This window comes from Myodes glareolus, chromosome 5 (genome assembly GCF_982192425.1).
Source record: "Myodes glareolus chromosome 5, mMyoGla1.1, whole genome shotgun sequence".
Lineage (NCBI taxonomy): Eukaryota > Metazoa > Chordata > Mammalia > Rodentia > Cricetidae > Myodes > Myodes glareolus.
The window spans coordinates 71293228-71319144 of record NC_142030.1 but is presented as its reverse complement, the minus strand read 5'-3'; the positions used below and the strand labels follow the sequence as shown (position 1 = coordinate 71319144).

Genomic DNA, 25917 nt, shown 5'->3' with positions numbered 1-25917 from the left:
AGCGTGAACAGAAAGGCTCTCAACCCTCACTGCTTCTTAGTAGCCCCGGGTCAAGACCTGGACTCCTTTCAATAGTTTAGAATCACTGAAAAAGGGAGAAAAACGTCCGAAATGAAGACTATTGAAAAGAACAACTGTTATTTGTCACTTAATATATTGAGGCCGTGAGAAGGAAAGTTCATAAGTTCAAACATTTTTGAAATTAGATGTGGTAGGGAACGTAGACAGGGAGAGAAAAGGAGTGAGACAGGAAAACAAAATCTGAAAGAGGCAGGGCATAGCCCGCACACCATGCTGTAAGCATGCAAGGCTCTGGGTTTGCTTCTGCTTCTTGCCATGTAGATAAACTAGGATGGGGTGATGCAGTAAAGTGGGATGGGGAGGATAGAAATGATAGGGTCAGGCATCAGGACCAGTGACGCGAAAGAAGCTAGAGAGGAAGTAGGACCGAGCACCGAGATGAGAGCAATACAAAAGCAGCTTTGGAACTCACCGGAGTTGCAAGCGTTAAAGGGAGGCGGGGAGTGACGCGGTTTGCGTCTAGAGCGGCTCCTTGGAGTCCACAGCATCCACCGCCGGAGCCTCGCCTTCCTTTCTCCGTCTGCAGACATATCGAGACACAAAAAGAGGCAACCTCTAGACCAGTGCGAGGAACCTACTCCCATCATGACCGAGACCACAAAGACCCACGTTATCCTGCTGGCCTGCGGCAGCTTCAATCCCATCACTAAAGGGCACATTCAGATGTTCGGTGAGTCCTCCCGCCCACCCCGGAGGCTGCTTCCGCTGCTCTACACTCGCCAACACAGGGATTTTCCAGGGCGACTGGGCAGGAAGGCGTGCGCCCCTCCGGAGGGGTGCGCCTGCTGATTAGTCTGGTGCCAGGTCAGCTCCTGCGATCACCGCTAGCGAGAACCGACGCAGGCTGCGTTTTTCCAGGCTTCTCTAGCTTGGGGCCAGATCGCCTCGCCGAGGGCCAGGGGTGGGGGAGGTGCGGGGCTCTGGGTGGGGGGTGAATGTCCTCTGGGGTGGGTGGGGGCTCCGAGTTATAGCCCTAGAGCGCGACGGTGCAGAGATTTGACTACTTGGCGGGCGAGGGTAGGGATGGGGGCAGTGGTTGGGGTGCGAAGGAGGAGAGGGTTGGAGATAACGTGCTGTTTGTTTAGGATAGACAGAAATCTTGAAGGAGCTAAATGTGCTTCGGAGACACAAACACTCGCACACGACACACCAGTGACAGTGACTGGGGTTTCAAGGAGCCGACTACCGGGTTTGGCCGGGGATTCCTGGAGGCACAGGGACAAATGTTTGGGGGTTGTGTGTGGCCCGGAGCGGTGAATCCTGACTGATGGCGAGGGATACCCCTTGACCAGCCTAGGTTTGGCTCTGGCTGCCTAGGAAGGGGAGGGAGCGGGGCGGCTGCTGCGGGAGGTGGTCCATGAGCTGGCGAGATGGATCCGGGTCCAAGTTGGCCAACGTTCTGTCCTGGGCGGCTATGGTACTCGGCAGCCTTGCGGCTTGATTGTGAGGATGGATGTGTAGAAGTGCGTGAGAGTGGAGTAGGGACGCGTCTTCACGAGTTTGTTTTGAGGTTTGGGGCATACAGCGAGAGGGATGGAGCCCCAGCGTCTGGGTGCGTGTGTAAGGTCCAGCAGATGATTGTCCACGCAGTATGGAGATTTCTCGCCACAGTACGGAAGCCACGCGGCTCGGAGGCTGCACGCAGGGTGTGTGCGCGTTTGTATCCCCGAGAGAGGGACGCGGGGGTCACTTTAAAAGCAGGAATTGAGAAGTTAAAGTTGGGGGTGCTTTTTTTCCTGGGACTCAGAAAAAGTACGCCAGAGGTGGGAGAAGGAACGGGCGAGAGGCCCTGACCCAGCCCTGCGGTGAGGCGCTCTCCACAGGCAGCGGTGCTGAAACGCAGCTCACTGCCACTGGCTGCGGGGGCACACGTGTTTGGGCTGGAGGACTGCCAGAGCTTTCCTAGGCTGTTTGGTGAAAGCCACAACGTACCCATAAGACGACCCCAAGTGCTCAAGCTAAAAATACCCGTTTCTAAACCTAAAAGGTGAATCTTCACTTGGCCCGACGATTAAAAAAAAAAAAAAACAAACCTCATGACAAGGTTATAAAACTACCCTGCACAGGGTAGATCCGGTAGCCACCTTACAGACTGGGAAGAGGGCGTCTAATTAGTAGCCATCCCTTCCGCGTTATTCTGTAAGCTTTTAAAAGAGTTTATTCAGAGATGGCACCAACTTGCCTGTTAAACAGAGGGCTTTGTTACAGCATCAAGGTAGACCAGCTGTGGGGTGGGCCACTTTCTCAGTCTTCTGAAGCAGCAAAACCCAGGCATTCCCCACTTTTTACTTTCCCGTGAGTCCAGTGTCTTTTCTCTTGTATCATTCGTCCTCACCGTCCACCTTTCCTTTGGCAGTCTTATGCTGATACTGTTTCCCTCTCCCTTGGACAGGAAGGATTGCGCTTCCTTGGAAGTTCCTTAGCTCTAGGAATCTTTAGTGGGCCGGTGGGTGCTCCTCCTTTCTTTGAACTAAGGATGTGGGAAATCCCATTTGCCATAGGACCAGCGTGGGTCAGATATTGATTGAGTGCAAGAACACTGTCTTGCAGCTGGAGAAGTTGGTAGCAGTGGTAAGGGGGAGCAGGGATGCCAACCTGCCAATTCTTCAGGAGCTTTGGGGATAGACTGGGAAAGGAGGCTTGGGTTGTAGCAGAAGGTTTTGCATTTAGAATAAGTGAAAGCAGACTTTTGACTGTGGCCATTATTCACTTCCCACTGGCATCGAGGGCCATTCGAGATCTGTCAACACAGCCTCCTGAGGGTCCATTTAGTGCAACCTAAAGAGCAACACAGGAAAAAGCTGTGATGTGCTCACAATAGGTCTAAGGCGCTTTCTACCTAATGGAGACTCTTCTAGAAGTACATAAACCTGTGACAAGGAAGCAAGGAGAGGAAGACAAACTAGATGTTGTGGAATCTCTTACAGGTATCTTTGATATACATTTGGTATCTTATTTTCCTCTTCTTATGTGTGTGTTCATGCATGTGCCACAACATTCATGGGAGGGGTCAGAGGACAACTTAAGAGAATTGTTGCTTTTCTACTGTGTGTACTGGGCACTGAACTCAGGTTGTCAGCTTTGGTGGCAAACACCTTTGCCTTCTGAGCCATCTTAACAGCTCTGTAAATCATGTTTTTGTTTTCTGATTTAGCTATTGGAGACCCTCTCTCAACTGTATCACCCTGCATGGCCTAGAATCTACTATGTAGATCTGATCAGTCTTGACCTCACAGAGACCCACCTGCCTCTTGAGTATTGGGGTTATAGGCCTAAATTGATTTGATTTTATTTTATATTGCTTGATAGTGGGTCTCACTCTTAGCCCAAGCTGGTTTCAAAGTTATAGTAATTTTCCTGCCTCAGCCTTGCAAGTGTTGGAAGGGGCATGCACCACCATGCTTGGCTTTATACATTACTTTTGCCTGGGCAGTGGTGGCACATGCCTTTAATCCCAGCACTCAGAAGGCAGAGGCAGACAGATCTCTGTAAATTTGAAGCTAGCCTAGTCTACAAAGCAAGTTCCAGGATAATCAGCACTGTTACACAGAGAAACCCTTTCTAAATAAATAAATAACTTGTTAAACAGTTTCTAGTTAACAGTTTCTAGTTAAACGCGTCTCATGTATGTTTCGAACTTGTTCATATTCACAATCTTAAAAGTAATATCACCATCTCTTTTGTGAGTGGGAAACTGGCATTCAGAGACTGAACAGGTAGCAAAGTGATCTGATCTTGAGACAGGGTCTCAAGTACCCCAGGCTGGCCTCGGCAGAGCTGTGCTGCCAAGGATGACCTTGAACTCTTGACTCTCCTGTTTGTTTCTGCCTCCCGAAGGCCAGGGCGACGTGAGTACACCACCACTCCCTGACTGGGCTGTCTGGAGCCTTACATTTCAGATCCCTCTTACAGACACTGCTGCACTGCATGAGCCAGGAAGAAGTGCTCAGTTGATCTGGTTGGGTTGTCTATTGAACACTATTTCCTTTAGACATAGACTAATTAGAATGGAACTGGCCATCAGCTGGCTGCGCTCTGGGTGATGTATTTGCTTAAGAGCCTTTTCTCGTTGCAAGAGAGACAAGTTTCCATGAACTATTTCCTTTTAAAAGCGCTGTTAAGATGTTCTCCCATGAACACATAAGTATTTAACATAATTAAATTATCAAACTTTCTTTAGATGTATGAAATTTGGTGGCACATGCTTATAACCCAGAATTCGAGATGCAAAAGTAGGAGGATCAGGAATTCAAGGGCAGTCTTTCCTACATAGTTTTAGGCTAGTTACATGAGACACTGCCTCAAGAAAACCTTAAATTCCTTTAGTAGAGGGCCTGCATTTTTTTAAAATTCAGTTGCTTACTAGAGGGGAAAAAGAGAAAAAATATAAACAAACAAACAAGCAGAATCAGCTCTTAGAACTTAAGAATTCACTTTGTTTTGAAATGCATGTGGGTATGTTCATGTGTGTGCAGGAACACGTGTGTGTAAAGGAGCAGGTGTGTGAACAGGTGTACATGAAGGATATGGGACAACTTTGAGTGTTATCCTCAGGAACCGTCCACCTTTTTAAAGACAGGGCCTCTGGCTGGCCTCTCGGGGACCCACTTGTCTCCACCTCCTCGGTGCGGGAACCACAAGGATAAAATGTGGGTTCTAGAGGTTGAACTCAGGTCCTTTAGAAGAAAGTACTAATTAAGTCCTCTCCCAAGCCAAATTCTTCATTCTTATAAATTACACCAAGTACTAGCTTGGATATTTGTAAAATATTTTAGGATGAATTCTTTCTTTACTCTGAAGGGAGAGATGAACTTATTTATCCAATTTGTGGACTACAAAACATAGAAAAACATAGTGTTTGTGACTGAAATAATTGACAATTTTGTAGTCATTTGTAAAATGTTCTTAGGAATAAATTGAAAGCTTTTAGCAAAGTAAACCCATGAACTAAAGATGTCACATTTCATGGGTCAACCTCATTGCATAAAAGGGCAATGTGGAGCTTGAGGGTTTCTATGTAAATTCTTAGTTTTCATAACTTTAAAGAAAATTATACTGAAATACCATTTCTAGCACACTAATGTATAATCTCTACTTAAAATTAATAATAATATATATTTATATTGATATATTTATTTGTAAGTCTACCATTAGTAGTCAAACAGAAAGTTGAAATAGAAAAGGAAAAAAGATGGATTGATTAGTTTGGGCATAAATGCTAGAAAAATGAAATGATTTAATTGAAGTTGAAATATATCCTGCTTTTGATGACGGTAAAATAACTAGATTTTCCAGTGTTTCTATTTCAACATGCCTATACTTTGAGCAATTAGGTCGTTTGAAAAGAGGCATGGTCTGATTCCGGTCCTTCTAAAGGGTGGCGAGACAGCTCTCTGGGCGTCATCTGGCTGCAGATGGAACGTAGCTTCTGTAGTTATGGCTGGTAATGGAGGTCAATGACAGGAAGCTGCCAGGAAGTAAGAAAGCATTTAAGGCACTATCCTTGTCTACATGGAGAGTTCCAGGCCAACCAGAGGTACACACAAGACCTTATCTGTGGGCAGGGGTGGGGGGCGGTTTAACATGCTTGAAAGGTCACTAAACACAACATAGTATCCCATACCATAGATTTGCTTGCTGTTCTATGAGAAGAATGGATTTGGGGTAAAGCGGAGAGCAGAAGTGAGAGAGTTTGAGTCAAGTTCTCATTATGTAGCATACACCATGCTACAATTTGCTATACAGCCCAGGGTAGCCTTGAACTTCTCATCCTCCTGCCTCAGCATCCTGAGTACTGGGACTAACAGCTGTGTGCCACCTTGTCTGACTGAGCTACAACACAGTATTGCCTCCTTTGGCAAAGTGAAGGGACAGTGTATCATTTGAACAAGAGCACACATGAAATCAGGAAGGAAACGCTTTTCATAAAACCAGACTCAAATGCACGGTAGTCTTTCATATCCATCCTTATGATGGCAAGGATGATATTTTCACTAGCATTGCTGAAAGGGGAGCCGTCGGCACTGAGCTGACAATGGAGGGCAAGGAGAACCTCGAAGCTATTCTCCTTTGATAACACAGGCCACCAACAAAGTATACTCAACAGAGACATCTTCTGCTCATGCCAAGGAGAGACTTTGTTTTTGTTAGTATTCAGTTTTTCCGATTTTACTGTGCTCTCAAAACCTTTCTGCCACCTCCCCCAACATTCTCTTTTCTTCCCACTCTTTACTTCAACTGACACCTTTATTTAGATTTTTCTCTTCAACAGTACTTTCTCAAGAGAACCCTGCTGACTTCCAAATAAGCCTGACTTCCCTAACATTGGCTTCCTCACCACCTGAAAATGCATCTGTGACGTAACTCTCAGTTCACTTCCAACTCACATTTCATCTCAAATTCCATTTTCCACGCTACAGTTGAATTTCTATAAGGAGAGAAACAATGTGTGGCTCCATCACAATTTCCTAATACCTAGTATAGAGTAGGTGCCATTTTCCATGCTACAGTTGAATTTCTATAAGGAAAGAAACAATGTGTGGCTTCCTCACGATTTCCTAATACCTAGTATAGAGTAGGCACCCTGCAACAGTTGCTAAATCAATAGGAAATAAATGACAGGATAGACTCTTGGGCCAGACAGAAGAACTGAGCACAACGAAACAGAGTGAGCAGCTATCAGAACCAGGAAAAGCTCACAATGCCTCAAGGAAGAGAGTACAGAGATGAGAGCTAATGGGGAGGCAGGTGAGGTCTAATCAACTGCTGGTAAGGGGACTTCATTCCAATGGCAGTGAAGAGATATCGCCTTGCTTTTAAGTAAAAAAGTAAAGTAGCCATATCTTTAAAATTAATACCTAATTGGATTTTTTAGAGTCTATTATCTTTATTTATAGGTTTGTGTGTGCCTTGAAGGCCAGAAGCAGGCACAGGTTACCCTAGACTTGAAGTTTCAGGTGGTTGTGAGCTGCCTGAGGTGGGTACTGGGAACCAAACTCGGGTCTTCTGGAAGAGCAGCAAGCGCTCCCAACCACTGAGTCTTCTCTAGCCCTTGTAATTGAACATTCAACGTAGGCGGAGGCTGGTGAAGGGGAAGAACGTGGTGATTTCTTAGGCACGCATTTCAGCAATACAGAGTCAAGACAGACGAGGGCCATCTGGCCGGGCTGCTGTTACTTGGGAAGGACAGTGAGTGTATCTGAAAGTCACTGGGGAAGTAAAAAGAGGCCCATATTTGCTGATTTGTAAGTTCCTGGCCGGGAGAGATAATAGAGGACACCAGAGGAGAAGCAGGTTTTAGCTGGTAGACAAAGTGACTATGAGTGGGTTTTGCTCCAGATTTTAGGAAATACATATTCTTAGCAAGCATTGAAGTGGGAGAAGTAAATAGCTAAGGTCCAAGTCTCTCTGCAGTCTGGCATACCTGAGCGCTGCACAGAAAGTCTCTCTGCAGCCTGGCATATTTGAGTGCTGTATGGAAAGCCCCTAGAAAGCTCCAGGTACATTTTTCAAAGTTTTTCGCACATGAATATTGCTGAAGTTCTTCAGTATTACGGAAGTTAAAAAGATAAAAAACCCCATGTTTTCAAAATATGAAATTGGAAGAGTGACTGTTCTTTTCTTAATTGGAGGCTGTGGAATGAAAGCAACTGATATTATACAGTTCACAAAACTTTCCAGAACTTGCCTATTCCCAAGATGGTGATTGTGTTAACACTGTCAAGCAGGGTTGGGGAACCCCACCAAACACATTGCTAAGTTGAAGGTCTCTATGGAGGTTATACTTGGGCCTCTCATGGTTGCTTCTCTGTGTACGTTCAAGACACAGGAAGACTGACCCTGTGGAAACATGCTTTCCCTTGCTGAATTGGCTGTCCATCCTCACGTGGACAGGAGCTCACTGGAAGAGGCAAATATCCCACCCAGAATTCATCCCAAGCCAAGAACAGTCTAGAACAGGACTTCTGAAGTTTCTTCTGTTTGCATCCATTTTTCACCTAAGACAGTTTTTACTCAACCCTAGTTATATAAATATATAAAAATAGGTGTATAAATGAAACATTTAATGATAATAAATCATGAAAGAATTTACTTTAAACCAACTCTTTGGTATACATATACCTTTATCATTTATTAAAGATGAAAGCAAATTTGCATGCTAATGAGAAGGATGTGCTAGTTTAGCTTTGCATAAAGAATCAAGGCTTGAGGCTAGGGATGTCTTTCCTTTGGTAGAGTGTCTGTAACCATCCCTGAGATTATTTCATCTCCAAATAAACCTAGTGTGGTTGTGCACTCATCAGGAAGTAGATGGGAGAGGATCAGAAGAGGTTCAAGGTCATTCTCTGTTACAAAACAAGTTTGAAGCCAGTCTGGGCTACATGAGAAGCTGTCTGAAAAACAAAATAAAACTAAATCCCTAAGCCAAACAGAAACAAAGAGTTAAATCTTGGCTGAATGTTTGATACTGCAGGACGCAGAACATCTTCATGTCTATGATACTGCTGTTTTAATGTTATAATCATCAGTGTTGAAAATGCTGCAAAACATAAACGCATAGGCAGATGTATGTTTAGGTCCTTGCAGGGACTGTTGGAAACTCTGCCCTAATCCCCCTTATTTTTGGTTAGAACTATCAGAATCTCAAAGGTGAGGTGGGTGTAGTGACTTGTGTCTGGTGGGTGAATGTATGAGTTCCAGGTTCAGTAATAGACCATCTCTTCACACTCACAAGTGCAAGTGCACCAACATAAACACATGCACACGCACATTCAAGTACATATGCATACCAAACACACAATAGCATCCACTAACTCTCATAACGAAGAGGTTCATTCGGCTTTTAAGAAACAACTTGAGAATTGAGTGAAGTCATGTCTACCTACAATCTCAGCACTTGAGTTAGAGGCAAGAGGGTCGAGAGTTCAAGGACAGTCTGGGGTATGTAAGATGCATTCTAAACAAAGAAAGTTTGATGCTTACACACACACACACACACACACACACACATTTAAGGAAAGGGAGCTGTTCACCATTTTGATTGATCATTATACATTGCATACATATACTAAATTTTTACACTCTACCCTTTAATTTCTGTTTTTATTGTTCAAAAAATTGTTTTTTTAAAGTAGGAATTGAAATGTTGTAAACCACAGAGAAACATTTATATTCAAATCTCCCATATTAAACCATCTTAAATGAACAGCTGAAGATACAACTTGATAATGCTCAAGTTTGAACCTCTATTCCTAAGATATTCTCAGTCTTGAAAGGAAAGCACAAAAGAGATGTGTGTGTCTGTGTGTGTGTGCAGATACAGATAGGTGTGGATATGAAGTTACTTTATCTTGGCAACCAATAGTTGTAAACATAGTCAGTGTGGGACTGAAGCAAGGAACGAAAACCCAGTTTTTAAGATGTTTCCTTGAACTAGATGTGCTGGCTTCCACCTGCAATCCCAGTACTTGGGAGGCTGAAACAGAATAATGCTGCAAATTTGAGAACAGCCCTGACCATAGTTTAAGATCTTATCTCCACAACAAAACTCAAAAAAAAAATCCAACAAAATTTACAATAAAGAACCAACCAATGAAACACAAAGTTTCTTTGGAAATATTCGTGATTCTCTCTCTCCCTCTTCCTCCCTCTCTCCCTTCCTCCCCCCCCTCATGCGCGCGCGCACACACACACACACACACACACACACACACACACACACATCCACTCATCATTGTTTTTGCTTTGAGACAGGATCTAACTATACAACCTTGACTGGCCTAGAACTCTCAATTTAGTCCAAGCTGGCCTTGAACTTGAAGCAGTCCTGCAGCCTGGACCTCTTTAGTTCTGGGATTAGAGTTGTATATCACTGTGCTGGACTCAAGCATTTTTATAGTCAAGTATTGTGCCATAAGCTCCACTCTTAGCCTTGAGGTTTGAGTCTAATCATAATATATTTATATCATTTTCCTCCCAGCCACCAATGCAGTGTCTTGGTGGTAATTGCTTAATGAATAGCTATGGTATTGCAAAATATAGTTTCTAGTGAAGTTCTTTTTAACTTTAGAGTTTCAAATATTCTGATTGCTGGGGGAAAAGAGATCCTAAATATCCAAAGAGATGTAAGAACAGAAAAAAAAAAAACAGCAGTGATGGTACATGCCTTTAATCCCAGCACCCGGGACAGAGGCAAATGGATATTTGAGTTTGAGGCCAGCCTGGTTTACAGAGTGAGTTCCAGGACAGCCAGGGCTACACAGAGAAACCCTGTCTCAAAAACCAAAGAGAGAGAGAGAGAGAGAGAGAGAGAGAGAGAGAGAGAGAGAGAGCTCCAAGAAAATTACAAAGCAAAAAGAAAAGAAAATCACAACAAAACCATAGAACAAACACAAAGAAATGCATTAAATACATTTTCAATATCAGTTTTGTTTCACAATTCTCAACGTACACGATTTTGCTTCACCAAAGGCATTTGGAATAATTCTTTTGGATTTGATGCTGGAGACCTAAAGCATTGAAACTCTTTTGCTAGAGATTCTTGTCATAACTCTAAATATGTAAAAATGGCCTCTGTTCAGAATGAACCAATGTATCCACTGACAGAGATCTTCTAATTAAAAGCATTCAGGGACAGAGATCTTCTAATTATAAGCATTCAGGGACAGAGATCACATTTTTTTCTTTTGATACTTTTTGGCGGCTAACATCAGAAGTATTTTAGCTTGAAACGATGTTTCAATGCTTCCATGATGTGACCAAAGCTACCCTCTTGACACTGGTTCCCTTTTCTTTCTGTATTTCACAATTTCTCAAGATTTATACATTTTACAACAAAGGCAAGTGCAGCCCCCACTACCACCTTCACCAGAATCTTCCTCACTGTGGCTACCATATCTGAGTCCTTAAAAACTCATTGCTATCCAGCTGCTTTCCATTAAACCTGCTGCATAATGTCCCTTAGTCTTGGATAAGGAGCTAGGCAATAAAATTCTTATACTTCGGGGGCTGGAGAGATTGCTCAGAGGTTGAGCACTCGCTTCTTTTTCAGAGGACCCGGGTTTGATTCCCAGCACCCATGTGGCTACTAACAACCATTTGTAACTCTAGTTCCGGAGGATTGGACACCTTCTTCTTCTGGCCTCCATGGGCACTGCATGTATGCAGAGTACATCCATATATGAAGTCAAAACACACATATGAATAAAATAAAAATGGATACCCCACTTCTTAGAATTAGAGGGATAGCGAAGGTAAAAGGAGGAGGTAGCCAGAGAATGGGAGAGCTGGTCCCTGAAGGGTTGGTATCTCCATGGCACCCTTGTTCTCTGCATCACTATTGTTACCCACTTCGTGTGTAGCCACGTCACTAAATGTGAACTTAATTTAAATTGCCGTGCAGTGGGGGTGAACACACCCTTAATCCCAATACATAGGAGGCAGAAACAGGTGAATCTCTACGTCTGAGACCAAGTTGGTCTACAGAGTTAGTTCCAGGACAGCCACGGCAACACTGCCTTGAAAAGTCAAAAGAAAACAAACAAACAAAACATTTACCACACCACAGAGGTGGGAACAGGGGACTACCCCCAAGTAAAAGTAAGTGTTCATGGTGTCTCACTTGTTGCTTGCTTAGACTAAAACTCTTGGACTAGGGCTTAATTCTTCCCTCTTTCATCCCCTAGCAATGTCAGCAAATCTCTGGGGATCTTTGTGTCTTTGCCATGTAACTAGGATCCATAGGATTAACCACCTGGCCTCACCTACAGCCCTATCCCAAGTCACTGCTGCTACTCTTCCAAGTGAATTGCAACAGCCTTTTTAAAAAATGATTTTTATTTTCTGGGAGACAGAGTCTCACGTAGCCCAGACTGGCCTTGAACTCACTATGACATTGAACTTCTGATTCTCCTGTGAGTTTCCAGGCACCGGCTCCCAGGTCCAGCTCATGCTGTGTGAGTGTTGAACCCAGATCTACACGCACACCAGGCAAGCACTCTGCCAACTGAACTACGTTCTCAGATTGCTGGCCTCGTAACTGGACTCCCTACTCCTGTCTTTTCCCGTCGATACTTAATTTCCCACTCTGTCTTTTTGCATTTATTCATTTGTTTATGTTGTGGGGTTGGAGTTGGGGCTGGTTTCAACACTTGCATTTTTAGCAAAGAGTCAAAGAGAGCCTTTAAAAAAATGTATGCCAGCTCTAAGTGAGGTGGTGTTCTCCCGCAGGGGTTTCTTGTTTCCTGCAGAGCAGCAGCTGAAGGGATCTGCCCACCCCTTTATCCCTGTGACCTACAGGCCTCCTCCAGCCACTGCACCCTAAAGTCCTGCTCTACCTCATTCTTAGCCATGCTCAGTTCTGCCTGGAGGAGCCGTGTCTAATTTGCTGCCCTCTGTATGGTAACCTCCTCCCCTCGGCTGGGCAAGTCCTCCTCCCCAGACAGAGTGCCTGACCTCGCACTTCTCAGTTCCCCTAATCTCATTAGTTATGTCTCCTTCCCCTAGTCTCTCATCACTTTTCACAAAGCTTTTCCTTCTTTGGCATGTTTATTTAATGCTTACCTCTCTAGAAAAAAATTGAGGCCCCAGAGGCCTGGGATCAATATTCACTTAATGCCAGTTTCCAATGCATGATGCTCCCAGAACAGTGCCTGGTGTCGTGTATGTCCAGGCAATGTCTACCAAATGAGTAAATAGATGAACTATTAGTACCATCGACATTCTAGTCTGTCTTTTAAGAAAAATGAGGTGTCTGAATGTTTTGCCTGAGTACGTGTCTGTGTCCATAAGTGTGCCTGGAACCCTCAGAGACCAAAAAAGGGCTTCAGAGCCCCTGGAATTAGAGTTACTGATGGTTGTGAGCCACTGTGTAGGTGCTGGGAATTGAGCCCCAGTCCTGAGCAAGAGCAACAAGTGCTCTTAACTACTGTGCCATCTCTCCACCCCATCTCAAGACTTTAGTAGAGTTGTGGTGAGCAAGGGTGGGGTCCCTGGAAGGCTCTGCACTCACTGATTTGTACCGTGTATAAGTATTGAATTCTGAATGTGCCCCGGGCACTGCACTAGACCTTAGAACTGTGGAAATTTGGGCTGGAGAGATGGCTCAGAGGTTAAGAGCACTGACACCTCTTCCAGAGGTTCAGAGTTCAATTCCCAGCAACCACATGGTGGCTCACAACCATTTGTAATGAGATCTGGTGCCCTCTTCTGGCCTGCAGGCATACATGCAGACAGAACACTGTATACATAATAAATAAATAAATCTTTAAAAAAAGATATGGAAATTCACAACACGTCCCATGGTGCCTCAGGAACCATCTTGTGAACGAGCTCTAGAAATAATCAAAGAAAATGCTGTAAGTCAGATGTTCTCTAGGCATCTCATCCTTAGAATATGGTTTTCCTTGCTGGATAGAATCCCTGGTGTTAGCTGCCAGAGAAGAATCTTCTCCAGGAATGTTCAGCCTCACCCTGGGGGCCACATGTGGCCCAAGGATTAGGATGGAGACTGGCATTTGGTGCTGAGAGAAGGCTAGGTGTGGAGGTCTCCAACAGTGTGGCATGCTACAGAATTTCCAAGAAGCTGGTATAAGAAAGAGTATGTGTGAGCGTGCACAGGGGAGGCAGAAGGTAAGAGGCAGAAAACAGGCTGCTAGGGGTGCCAAGGGCTTTAGACAAAAGTAAGTACTTTTATTAGTTTTTTAAAATTACACTGTGTGTGTATACACATGCACATGCGTGCACGCACATATGTGGTGGATACATGTGATGGTCAGAGGACAACTTATGGAAGTCAGTTTTCTTTCCACCTTGAGGACCTCAGAGATCAAACTCAAGCAGTCAGTCTTGGCAGCAAGCACATTTACTCTCAGTCCAGCAGTTAATAAGGCCTTGGAGGAGGTGATAGCACCTGGGGTTGCGCCACAGTCACGGGACCTGCAGCCCACATGTCAACATTTCCTCTACTAGCCTCCTGTTAGAGACAGACGACATCATAACAATATTGTAATGTTATCTTCTCTGTGTTGCTTTCTGAAATAGGATTTTGTTTTTCTTTTTATTGTGATTTTATTTATTGATTTTTCTGAAATTAAACCACTGTGCATTGTACAAACCATTCTATGGAGGAACTACACTGTGATACAACCATCTAAAACATTAACAAACAAAAGTCTCACTTCCCTGCGAGAAGCCATACTCACCTAGGCCCTCAGTCTCTCTCCTCCATCCCTTCAGGGTGTGCCTGCTGTTCTGCTGTTCCCAGGGTCCTTATCACCTTAGTTACGTCTATAATTTTGAAGAATTTGGCTATGCACCTTCTCTTGTCTCTGCTTAATTGAAAAGTAAATAGTTGAAGACCTTTCTTTGGATGCTTGTTTTAATTTGTCCTGGAGGCCTTAAACAAATAATACATTTCTATTCTTGATATAAGACTCATTTACTGTGGCAGAAAATTATTATTATACCCCTTTAAAGTCTCAACTAAATGACACTCCAGGGAGGGTTTGGGCTTTTCAGTGCTTCATTTTCCTAACCCTTCATCTTGGTACCCACAGAGAAGCACAATATTCATCCATGGAGCGCTGAGATTAAGCCACATCAATAACTATCTGCACTGGCTTTGAAGGTAGTCATGGGCTGATGGATATGCAGCAGCACATGACTGTAAACTGCAAGGTCTTTAAAATAAAGCAGTGTTTTAGGATTTAGAGAGTGGCATCCATTATAAACTGAAGCTAGGACTATAAAATCTTGTACATACAAATTCAAGTCATAATTACTTTATTTACTATGAACCAATCTTGCTAAGCATCATTAAAAAGTTATTTACTCGTTTTGCTCCAGGGAGTCAACAATGATGTATAATATATGATTTTTCCCCTGCTGTGAACAATGTTGATAAGGAGTGGGTAAATATGCCATTTTCTCCCTTATTAAAATACTTTTTCTTTGTGTGTACATATGCCTCTCTGTAAATGTATACACATATATAATGTATATGTATTGTGCATGTGTGTTCATGTGTGTATAGATGCATGTGTGTGTACGTAACTGTAGATGTCAGAAGACAGCCTCAAGTGTCTTTCTTGGGTGCCATCATTGGCCTTGTTCTTTGCAGTGTTGTCCCCTCTTGGTCTGGAGCTTGCTGAGTAGACTAGACAAACTACCTGGCTAGTAAGCCCCAGACATCTGCTTGCCTTTCTCCCTTGCCTTGCTTATTTATGTGAGTTCTGGGGGTCAAACCCAGGACTCATGCTTGTAGGCCGAGCACTTTACTGACTGAGCTACCTCCCAGAGACATTTTCTTCCTTCACCCTAACAGGCTGCCTAATAATTGGTTTGTAAATATACTTACTTTCTCAGATCCTTATTTTTCTCATCTGTAACGTTGGTTGATCAGTGTAACTGAGAGGTTGTCACACAGTGGCCTGTGATCAAATGGAGCTTACCACCTGCTTTTGTAAGGTATGAAAGTTAAGAATGGCTTGCTTTTTTTTTTTTGAATGGTTGAAAAAATATAAAATAAGGATACTCTTTTGTGATGAGTGAAAATTTTTTGAAATTAAAATTTTAGTATTCACTGATGAAGTTTTAATAGCACAAAGTCAGGTTCCCATGTGCATTATTTATGGATATTTTTGCATTAAAAGAGCAGAATTGAGCAGTTACAATGAACAACTTTTAAAATGAAAAGTACAGAAATCTAAAATGGACATTTGTGGAAATAGGTTGTCTACTTAGAGGGCTTGGAATGACAGTCAGTCTGAAGGGTTCTTAAAGGGCTGCCGAAGCCCGTGACCTAGAGGATCCGTCTAGTGAACAATTTTCAGTCTAACTGAATCTAAAATGACTCATTTAAGCAGCAAGTATGGTTTCAATGTCCGATTGTAAAATTTCTGGCCAACTGGGCCAATGATCATGTGTGCAGCGGGGATAATTTTGTGGCTTTTGGCTTATGCTGGACCTAGATTAGCTCTGACCCCCGTCAGTCATCCATCTGCCACTGAACACGGGCATGTTTTCTCAGAACTCAGTCCCACCTTCCTTGATGCTCAGTTCCTCCTTTTTTAAGCTCAGTACTGACATCCCTTACGCTGGAGGCTGAAAACACAGCATCCTTTGCATCATGAGGCTGCAGACTCCTCTGGCAGGCGTCTGCATCTCACCTCCCTCTGGACCTTGGCAGCACTTGGTTTGTACCTCTCTTATAACACTTAGCACATCTTGCTGCTGGTTGCAGCTATTTATGCCTCTACTTCAATTTCCCTATCAGACTTGGGGCTTTGCCACGGCCTTCTGACTTTTTATGTCTCCTGAGGTGCCTAACACATTGCCCTGAGCACAGGGAATATATAACGAATATTTAGCAAATGAATGGATGAATCATTAAACTGTAAAAGAAATTCAGAATCTCAATACCTAGGTAAAACAGGCGATTAGAGAGAAGATAGTTATTTGGGAACAAAGAAATACAGGAAAGCAGGGGTCCAAGTAAGACCATGTTAGAAAACAAAACAGCCAATATATACAAGGTGCCAATGACTCAAGGACTTCAAAGATTAGATAACTCTTGGTGCAAAATAAGAATGCTCCTATTGGTTGACTCATGGCTGTAATTCCATCACTTGGGAGGCTGAGGTGGGAAGGTTGCCATGAGTTTGACACAAGACCCGGCTACATAGTCAATTTGACACTAACCTAAACTACAGCATGAAACTGTCAACAAACAAACAAACCACAAAAACAAGGGCTGAGGAAAAGACTGCTGGTGAAGGCTTTTCTGCCCCCTGTCAACCTGAATTCACCCCTCACCCTGCCCTCAGGACCCTCATGGTAGGAGAAGACAACAGTTATCCTCCAACCTTCTCATGCACATCTGCCCCCAAATAAATGTACTTATAGAGAGACAAAAAGGCTTCCAGGAAGAGGAACAGTGCCACAGAATACAGTCTCCCCATGTATGGAGGGTGGGTGGGGCAGGAGGTTCCTGCTTGGGAGCTCAGTACTTAACTGGTAGAAGTGAAAATACGGTGTTAAGGGTAGAGTTGAATGCTGATACTGTCCCCTGGACGTTTTAGGCAGACACACCGTGCATCCAGGCATCGGTGCAGATCATGGTAAAAGAGGGTTTGAGTAGGAGAACGGAGTGGGATTTGATTTATTCACAGTTTGAAAAAGGTTTTATGTACATGATGCCAGGCAAAATGAAGCTTTGTAAATTATTTACTCGACTTCAGACAAACGAACAAGACAAACAATGGTAATAACAATGCCCCATGGCTTGTCAGTTGTAAGTTTTCATCTTTAGAACTCATGGACTATCTCTTGGAAGACTGCAAAAACCACAAGGCTATGTGTAAATGGAGTTTCTGTCCCACCCGGTTCCACAGCCGTTCAGTCCCAAAGAAACACACAGAGACTTTTATTAATTAAACTGTTTGGCTTATTAGCTCAGGCTTATTATTAACTACCTCTTACAACTTAAATTAACCCATCATTCTTAATGGGTTTAGCCACATGGTTTAGTACCTTTTATCAGTGAGCCATTCTCATGTTGCTTCCTTTGCTTCTGGCTGGTGACTGCACACTGAGCCTTTCCTCTTCCCAGAATTCTCCTAGTCTGGTTGCCCCGCCTATACTTCCTGCCTGGCTACTGGCCAATCAACATTTTTATAAAACCAATACAAGTGACGAATCTTTACAGGGTACAAGAGAATCATCCCACAGCAGCTATGTATCTAGTTCTAGAATCCTCTGGAAAACAGCTTCCCAAGTGTCTGTCCTTTCTCTACTCAGGAAAATGCTGTTTTTCCAAGTAACCAAATATTGTGTGATAAAACTATTCCTGGGGAGATGCTACACACATGTCTACTCACCCTAAATAAGGAGCCCACGACAAACGAAAATACAGATGCCACCAAAGCCCAGCTTGGTAAACCAATGAGTTTTATTGGGGTCACTTACAGGAATATGGGACAGAAATAACTCAATGACAGCTGTATCATCAAAGCCCACCCCAGCATGGGTGACATCTCACAAAACTGGGAACCTAGAGCACACTGCAGTCTGCAGGCAGCTCAACAGGTTGGAACAGGTCCTTTGCGGTGCTTCAGTTGGTCTAACCTCTTCCAGTCCTCTGGTTTCTGCTTCTTCCAGGTAGCGGTCTTCTTTGCAGCTTGGCTTCCGACACCTGAAAGGGACTCTCGGCTTTTACTGCTTACTCTGGCAGGGAGGGGCCTAGAGAGTCTGGTTAATTTCGGAAGCTTCCTGAAGCTCTCTTGAGTTGTTTATCTTTCTGTTTAAGGAGCTTCCTTGCAGGGTAAAACGTTTTGGTCTCGGAGAAAACTATTATACAACACCAAACAGCGGTTGGCACAACTTTACCTCTTCAGAAATGGTACCGCTACTACTGGTTAACCGGGGCTCCCACCTGTCAGCCATATTTCTTTTTCTTGACATCCAGGGAGCGAGTCTAGTTTGCCTTCTACTTGTGAGACATCCAGACAACTGCTGCTAGCTACTCTGTCTGCCCCCAGCCTTCTCTTTAGGCTTCCTCCCACTGATAGCCACATGTCTAGTTTTCATGGTGCTTGGCTCATCTTTTAACTTTTCCTTATTGTCTATATCCCTTTGGAAATGGCACACCCAGTTCATCCTGCAGCATTCTGACAGGGCTTGAAACCTACTGCTGAGTTTGGCTTAGTAGGTAATTTCCTTTATTTGTGATGTGGCTGTTTCTTTCTCACAGCATCAGGTTAGGCGTGCTATGAATACCTGCAGGCTAAAGCATCATGACTGGCTAGTTTGGTAGATTAAACTGCTAACCAACTCCAATTTATTTAAACAGTCTAACTGGTATGTTTTAAAGATATGTTATCATTTATTGTGTTTTTTAACTATTTTTTGAGCTATTTATGTTTCTCCTCTCCCCCCTTTCTCCTCCATCCCCATCTATCCTCTCCGTGATTCCCACACTCTAAGTTACTCAGGAGATCTTATCTTTTTCTACTTCCCATGTAGATTAGATCCATGTATGTCTCTCTTAGAGTCCTCTTTGTTGTGTAGGTTCTCTGGGATTGTAAGTTGAAGGCTGTTTTTTATTTGCTTTATGTCTAAAAGCCACTTATGAGTGAATATATATTATATTTGACTTTCTGGGTCTGGGTTACCTCACTCAATATAATGTTTTTTAGATCCATTCATTTACCTGCAAATTTCAAAATGTCATTATTGTTTTCTGCTGTGTAATCCTCCATTGTGTAATGTACTACATTTTTCTTATCTATTCTTCAGTCACAAGACATTTAGGTTGTTTTAAAGTTCTGGCTATGACAAACAATGCTGCTATGAACATGACCTTTTGGTATGATTAAGTATTCTTTGGGTATAAAATCAAAAGTGGTATTACTAGGTCTTGAGATAGGTTGTCTCCCAATTGCCATACTGATATCCAAAGGAGCGGTACGAGTTTGCACTCCCACCAGCAATGGAAGAGTGTTCCCTTTACCCCACATTCTCTCCAGCATAAGCTGTCATGAGTGGTTTTGATCTTGGTCATTCTTAGAGGTATAAGATGGAATTTCAGAGTTGTTTTGATTTGCATTTCTTAGATGACTAAAGATGTTGAACATTTCCTTAAGTGTCTTTTAGCCATTTTAGATTTCTCTGTTGAGAGTTCTCTGTTTTGGTCTGTACCCAAATTTTTTTTATTGGATTATTTGTTCTTTTGATGACCAATTTCTTGAGTTCTTTGTATATTTTGGAGAACAGCTCTCTGTCCAATATGGGGTTGGTGGAGATCTTTTCCCATTCTGTAGGCTGCCATTTTACCTTGCTGACCATGTCCTTTGCTTTACAGAAGCTTCTCAGTTTCAGAAGGTCCCATTTATTAATTGTTTCTCCCAATGTCTGTACTACTGGGGTTATACTTTGGAAGTAGTCTCCTGTGCCAATGCGTTCAAGTGTACTTCCTACTTTTCCTTCTATAAGGTTCAGTGTGGCTGGCTTTATGTTGAGGTCTTTGATACATTTGAACTTGAGTTTTGTGCATAGCAATAGATATGGATCTATTGATTCAGTCTTCTATATGTTGATATCCAGTTATGACAGCATCATTTGTTGAATATGCCTTCTTTTTTCCATTTGATTTTTTTTTTTGCTTCTTTGCCTAAAATCAGGTGTTCATAGGTATGTGGATTGATATCCGGGTCTTTGATTTGGTTCTATTAGTACTCCTGTCTGTTTTTATGCCAATACCAGGCTGTTTTCAGTACTGTAGCTCTGTAGTAGAGTTTGAAGTCAGGGATTGTGATGCTTTCACAAGTTACTTTATTGTAAAGGATTCTTTTGGCTATCTTTTTTTTTCTCGTATGAGGTTGAGCATTGTTCTTTTGAGGTCTGTGGAGAATTTTTCTGGGATTTTTATGGACATTGCATTGAATCTGTAGATTGCTTCTGGTAAGATTGCCAGTTTTACTATGTTAATTCTGCCTACCCAAGAGCATGGGAGATATTTCTATTTTCTGGTGTCTTTTTCGATTTCTTTCTTTAAAGTTTTAAAGTTCTTGTCATACAGGTCTTACACTTGTTTGGTTAGAGTTACTCCAAAATGTTTTATGTTATTTGTGGCTATTGTAAAGGGTGATGTTTCTCTGATTTCTTTCTCAGTCCATTTATCATCTGTGTAAAGGAGGGCTAATGATTTTTTGAGTTAATCTTGTTTCCTGCTACATTACTTAAAGTGTTTATGAGTTGTAGAAGTTCCTTGGTAGAATTTTTGGGGTCACTTATGTAAGATATCCTATCATCAGCAAATAGAGTTTGACTTCTTTTCTGATTTGTATCCCCTTGAGCTCCTTTTGTTGTCTTATTGCTCTGGCTAGGACCTCAAGAACTATATTGAATAGGTATGGAGAGAGTGGAAAACCTTGTCTTTTTCCTGATTTCAGTGGGATTGCTGAGAGTTTCTCTCCATTTAGTTTGATGCTGGCTGTTGGCTTGCTGTACAATACCTTTATTATGTTTAGGTATGTTCCTTATATCCTTGCTCTCTCCAAGACCTTCATTATGGAGGAATGTTGTATTTTGTTGAAGACTTTTTCATCATCTAATGAAATAATCATGTGCTTTTTTTTTCAGTTTGTTTATATGGTAGATCACACTGACAGATTTTTGTATGTTGAACCATTCCTGCATCTCTGGAATGAAGCCTACTTGGTCATGGTGGATGATTTTTCTGATGTGTTCTTGGATTCGGTTTGCCAGTTTTTTATTGAGTACTTTTGCATCAATGATCATGAGTGAGACTGGTCTGTAATTTAAGAGATGTTATCTTTGCAACTTCACAAGGCAGCATTTTTATGTTTTAGTACTGTGAATTTGTCAGCCATATTCTAAGAAAGATGTTGAGTAAGAAAGATGTCTTACATAGTCTTAGGGCTGAGACCGAATAGTCAGGTACCACCAGAGGGACGAAGAGTTGATAAATTCTGGGAACTTAATCTACAGCTATTATTTCCTTCCTCTCTTAGTCATCCAGTAGTGTATAGTACATGCATTTCCCAACCTTCCTACTTCCATTGTAGGGACCAGAGGGACAAGATGTGCTATAATGACCACAGTGGCTCCAAGGACAAATTCACCACTAATCTCTATCTCACATGAGAAACAATCTTCTTTATAAATACTAGAGTCATGACTGTTGGAAAACTACCAGACCTGCCTAACCCAGCAACCCCATAAAAAGCCTGACTCCTGTCAGTGTTGTGTGCCTGTGAAGGTCGGAGAGCAACTTTCGGAAGCCGTTTCTCTCCTTCCATTATGTGTGTTCTTTGGTATCACAATTAGGTCATCGTGCTTGGTGGCAGGCTGCTGAGCCATCTTGCTGGCCCCTTGGTTTCATTTTTATTGTCACTGAGCCAAGTCTACCAGCATCCAAAGTAGACCTTTCTGAATTCTGAAATTACCAATTTTGCTTTCTTTCTTTTTCTTTTCTTTCTTTTTTTATTCAAATTGGCTACGTGCAGCACTGTGTAGCTGAAGATGGTCTTGAGCTCTTGATTCTCCTGCCCCCACTTCCCCAGTGCTGAGATTATAGGTGTGCACTACCATGGCAGGCTTAGACGTATCACCTTTCCTGGAATTTCACTAAAAAGGTGGTCATTTAAAAATGGGTTTTGTGAGATTCCAAGTCAACTCACTTTTGTCTATGTTGAAACACCCTGACTTACCAAGTTACAAACCTCCTAGCCCTGCCTGGAACACCACCCAATTTGTAAGTCTTTAATGGTAGCGGGAAAAATACCCTTGTTCTCTGTAGCAGTGAGTTGGTTCCAACACAAAAGTCCTGTGTCACATTTAAGTAACTAAGGCAGACTCTTACAAAGAGAAAAAGAATAAAAAACATACAAGATAGCAAAGGAATAAAGCCAGCATTAGGGAGGCAGAGGCAGGTGGATCGCCATGAATTTAAGACCAGACAGGACTACATAGTGAGACCCTGTCTAGAAAACTTTTTAAAAAGCCATTGTGTAAAATTCGACACAGATGGAAAAGTGAACAGAATGCTATTGTAGCTATCAGCTTGCCTGAGGTTCGTAATGATCAATTTATCTCCTGTCCTGATTTATTAATCCCATCAGTTTTGCCTTGTGTTGTTTCAAGGGGAGATCCTTCCCGCTGCAGCAGAACTGCTTGTGTCTGACCCCTCCTCCCAGCCAGGCTCTCCTCTTGCTGCTTTATTTGCTTGCTAGATGCTTTGGGCTTCAGATGGGGCTGGTATGGGGACAGTCTTTGCACAGACAACATAATACCCCCATTCGTTAGCAGGGGTGACACTTTATCACAGGCAAGGCCTTGAGAGCACAGGATTTATGGCCCTTCCCTTTCTCCCATCATGGGCAGTCTCTGAGGCATCCTCCCAGTGCAACTCCCACTGGACACAAGAGACTATTCTTCTTTGACACAAAACACTGAGCCCTTAGCCATTGTCTTTATGCTAGGACTAGTGAGGTGATCCTGTGCCATTGGTTCCCAGCCTGGGGCCGAAACAACCATACATTCTCACAACACTCAGGATAAGGGTCCGGTCTAACCCCAAATGTACCTTTCTCTCCTTTGTTTCCCTTTAATGATACATTACTATGACACCCAGGCTGGCTTCAAGCTTGTTAGTGTAGCAGGGGATGACCTTAAACTTTTGGTCCTCCTGCTTCTAACAGCCCAGGGCTGGGATTACAGGAACACACCAGTACACAGGCTTACGTGGTGCCTAGATCCAGCTCGGGGCTTCTGGTCTGTAGGTGCCATTGATAAATGAAGGCAACGCTTCCCGCTTCCGTTTCCTCACAAGAGAAGGAAAATAATTAAACAAACCCTGTGTGGAGGCCAAATTGGCTCCCACAAAAGCATTTCGACTCTGGGATTGTTTGGCTTGATAAACTCCGTATAAAATTAAAATAAAATCCTTTTGTCTGTCCCTTAATCCTCCCTTTCCACTGCTTTAAATGAACTTTTCAGTATATTGTCATCTGTTTTGTTAACATTTGCATTTAAATATAGTGCATAAAGAACTTATCCAGAGCCCAGATTTTTTGGGAGGGTTTAAGCCCTCTCACTACCCCAGTTTCCCAGTAAATCATATGGCTTTGAATATTCATTGAGAAGACTTGCCGACTCCTCTAGGCCTTGGGGTTCGCCCTTCTTGGCTGTGCTGGCTTTGTTCAGGTTGGCTGTGGTTTTCTTCAGGATCTGAGCTCTGGCAATGGATGGAGAGGCTATAGTGGTTGGTAGATAAGAACCCAACTACTTTAACTAGGACCCCCACTCGACCCTGACCCCCAGTCAAGTGCATACAGGCGCTTAACACACACAAGTTCTTTTAGATCAGATTGGTTTATTTCAGTCTGTTGTGATTTGTGAACATTTTGTTTAAAGAAATAAAAAGAAAGAAACAAATTTATTTCTTCAGTCATTACAAAGCTGGAAGATGGAAAAGGGGCGAAGAAAAAGGGGCGAAGAAACGAGGATGTGCCTGGCAAAATGTTCACCGAGCTACCATTCCCAGCCCTCTTTTACATTGCAAGTGGCAAGAGGAGCCACAGAGCATGATTCAATAACCTGCCTTTCCACATGCCCCGGAAGCGGAGTATAACACTTACCTCACCGGCCCATGTAAGATGTTAATGAAATAACGTGCACTTCCTCGGCCTGTCTGTCCCTGTGAATCCCTTGCAATCCCTGTGAAATCACAGAACAGGTCGCAAGCGCTACTTTTCCCGTGGCTTTTCCTCAGGGTGCAGGTGTCTGGACACATCACCAACACTTCCATGATGTCCCCCGTCATCTCCAGAGAAAGGACAACTGATCCCTTCCTTTGTGGACCGGGTTCATCTCCCTCCCTGCGTCACACTGCTTTTCCTACACCCCCTCCATCTTCCCCAGCTCATCCCTTCTGTCACCTCTGCCACCTCGTTAAATCCCTTAGCTTGCCTACTTCATTGCAGTAATCAGAAGCCATCGAGCCTAAGAAACTCTGGCTAGCTATATAGCTCTCCAGGACATCCCTGCCATACATGTTAGGGTCAAAGCCCATCATTTCATATATGGCATTCCTAAGCACACTGTGTTAGTGACTGGCTCACAGTAAGCACTTGATAAATGGAGGTAATATTAGCAGTTGTTGCCAATGTCTGTGGTCTGATGTCACGCCTGTGCCAGCACACTGTCACAGCGGAGGTCTAATTGCCCAGGTGAATAGACAGTTGGAGAAGAGAAAAGCAAAGAAGGTTTGCTGATTGCCATTCAGGGTGCTGCAAGCTGGGTGGGCCAGACCTCAGAAGGCCTATAGACATGTCTACATTGTCACTGAGCCTCCTGAAGTCACCAAAGGAGCAGGGCAGTTGGCTCTTCTTTTTGCTGTTTCTGTGGGCTTAACTGTCAGAACAGAGGGACAAGAAAAGATATTGTCTGTGCCCCGTGGGCAGAGAACCTGGATTAACTTCAAACCTTTGTTGGGTCCCGCAGGGAAGGCTGTGGCAGATCTCACAGCAGATGCAGGTCTTGCTACTTGCTGGAAGGATCTGGGGAGAGTGTCATGTGTCTTCCCGTCCTCTCTGAGTGCTGGCAAAAGAGCTGTGCCTTGTGCCAGATTCCTGTGCCTGTCCTCACCCCATCACCTCTCCTCACTCTCTGGGTCTTCTCACTGGAGCTGATGATAGAAGGCTGGAGAGAGGCTCTGCGGAAACAGAAACTAGGAAGACCTGCAGTTGGAAGACAGGCCAGAGGTCTTTCGTTGTACTTACTGGATCCTTTATGCAGCTTGAGCTCACTTCCTGTCTTCCATTGCCGGGCAGCTTTGTTTGTTAGAAAGCTCATCTGAAGTTGTGAAAACGTTTGTGCTCCTGAACACTGGTTGCCTTGCAACGTCGGTTGTATTGCCTCTGGAACCGCCAACCAGGCTGTTTTATTTAGCTTTAACATTGCCCAATCCTGACCAACCATACTGGGACCCATCACATAAACATTTTGAGACTCAAATGTATAAAAGTCTGTTTTGTGGCTTTCCCAGCCAGTTGTCTGAAGTACCATCGACGTCTTTATCAGACCCAGACAGGTGACTAGTGTGTCTGTAACTTATTTCAAGATATCCGACACGACTTCTGCCCTGCTCGTCACCAATTTCTATTCCTCCCTTCCATAGCACTTTCCACCCCTCTCACACTACTTTCTAGCCGTGGATTGTCTTTAAAAATGAAGAAATACACTCCTTTAATCCTGGCAATCAGAAGGCAGGTGGATCTCTGTGAGTTCAAGGCTGGCATGGTCTCCGTGGTGAGT

The 25917-nt window shown here is 43.4% G+C and overlaps 1 protein-coding gene across 1 annotated transcript in view; it reads left to right on the top strand.

Annotated features, from left to right (window-relative positions):
- Positions 1-524: 524 nt before the first annotated feature.
- The window catches only part of Nmnat2 (nicotinamide nucleotide adenylyltransferase 2), a 170199-nt gene continuing 144806 nt past the window's right edge, over positions 525-25917 (top strand). Inside the window, exon 1 of the mRNA XM_048431081.3 lies at positions 525-751. Coding sequence (XP_048287038.1) covers positions 667-751 — 85 coding nt within the window. The 5' untranslated portion in view covers positions 525-666. The remainder of the gene's footprint in view (positions 752-25917) is intronic.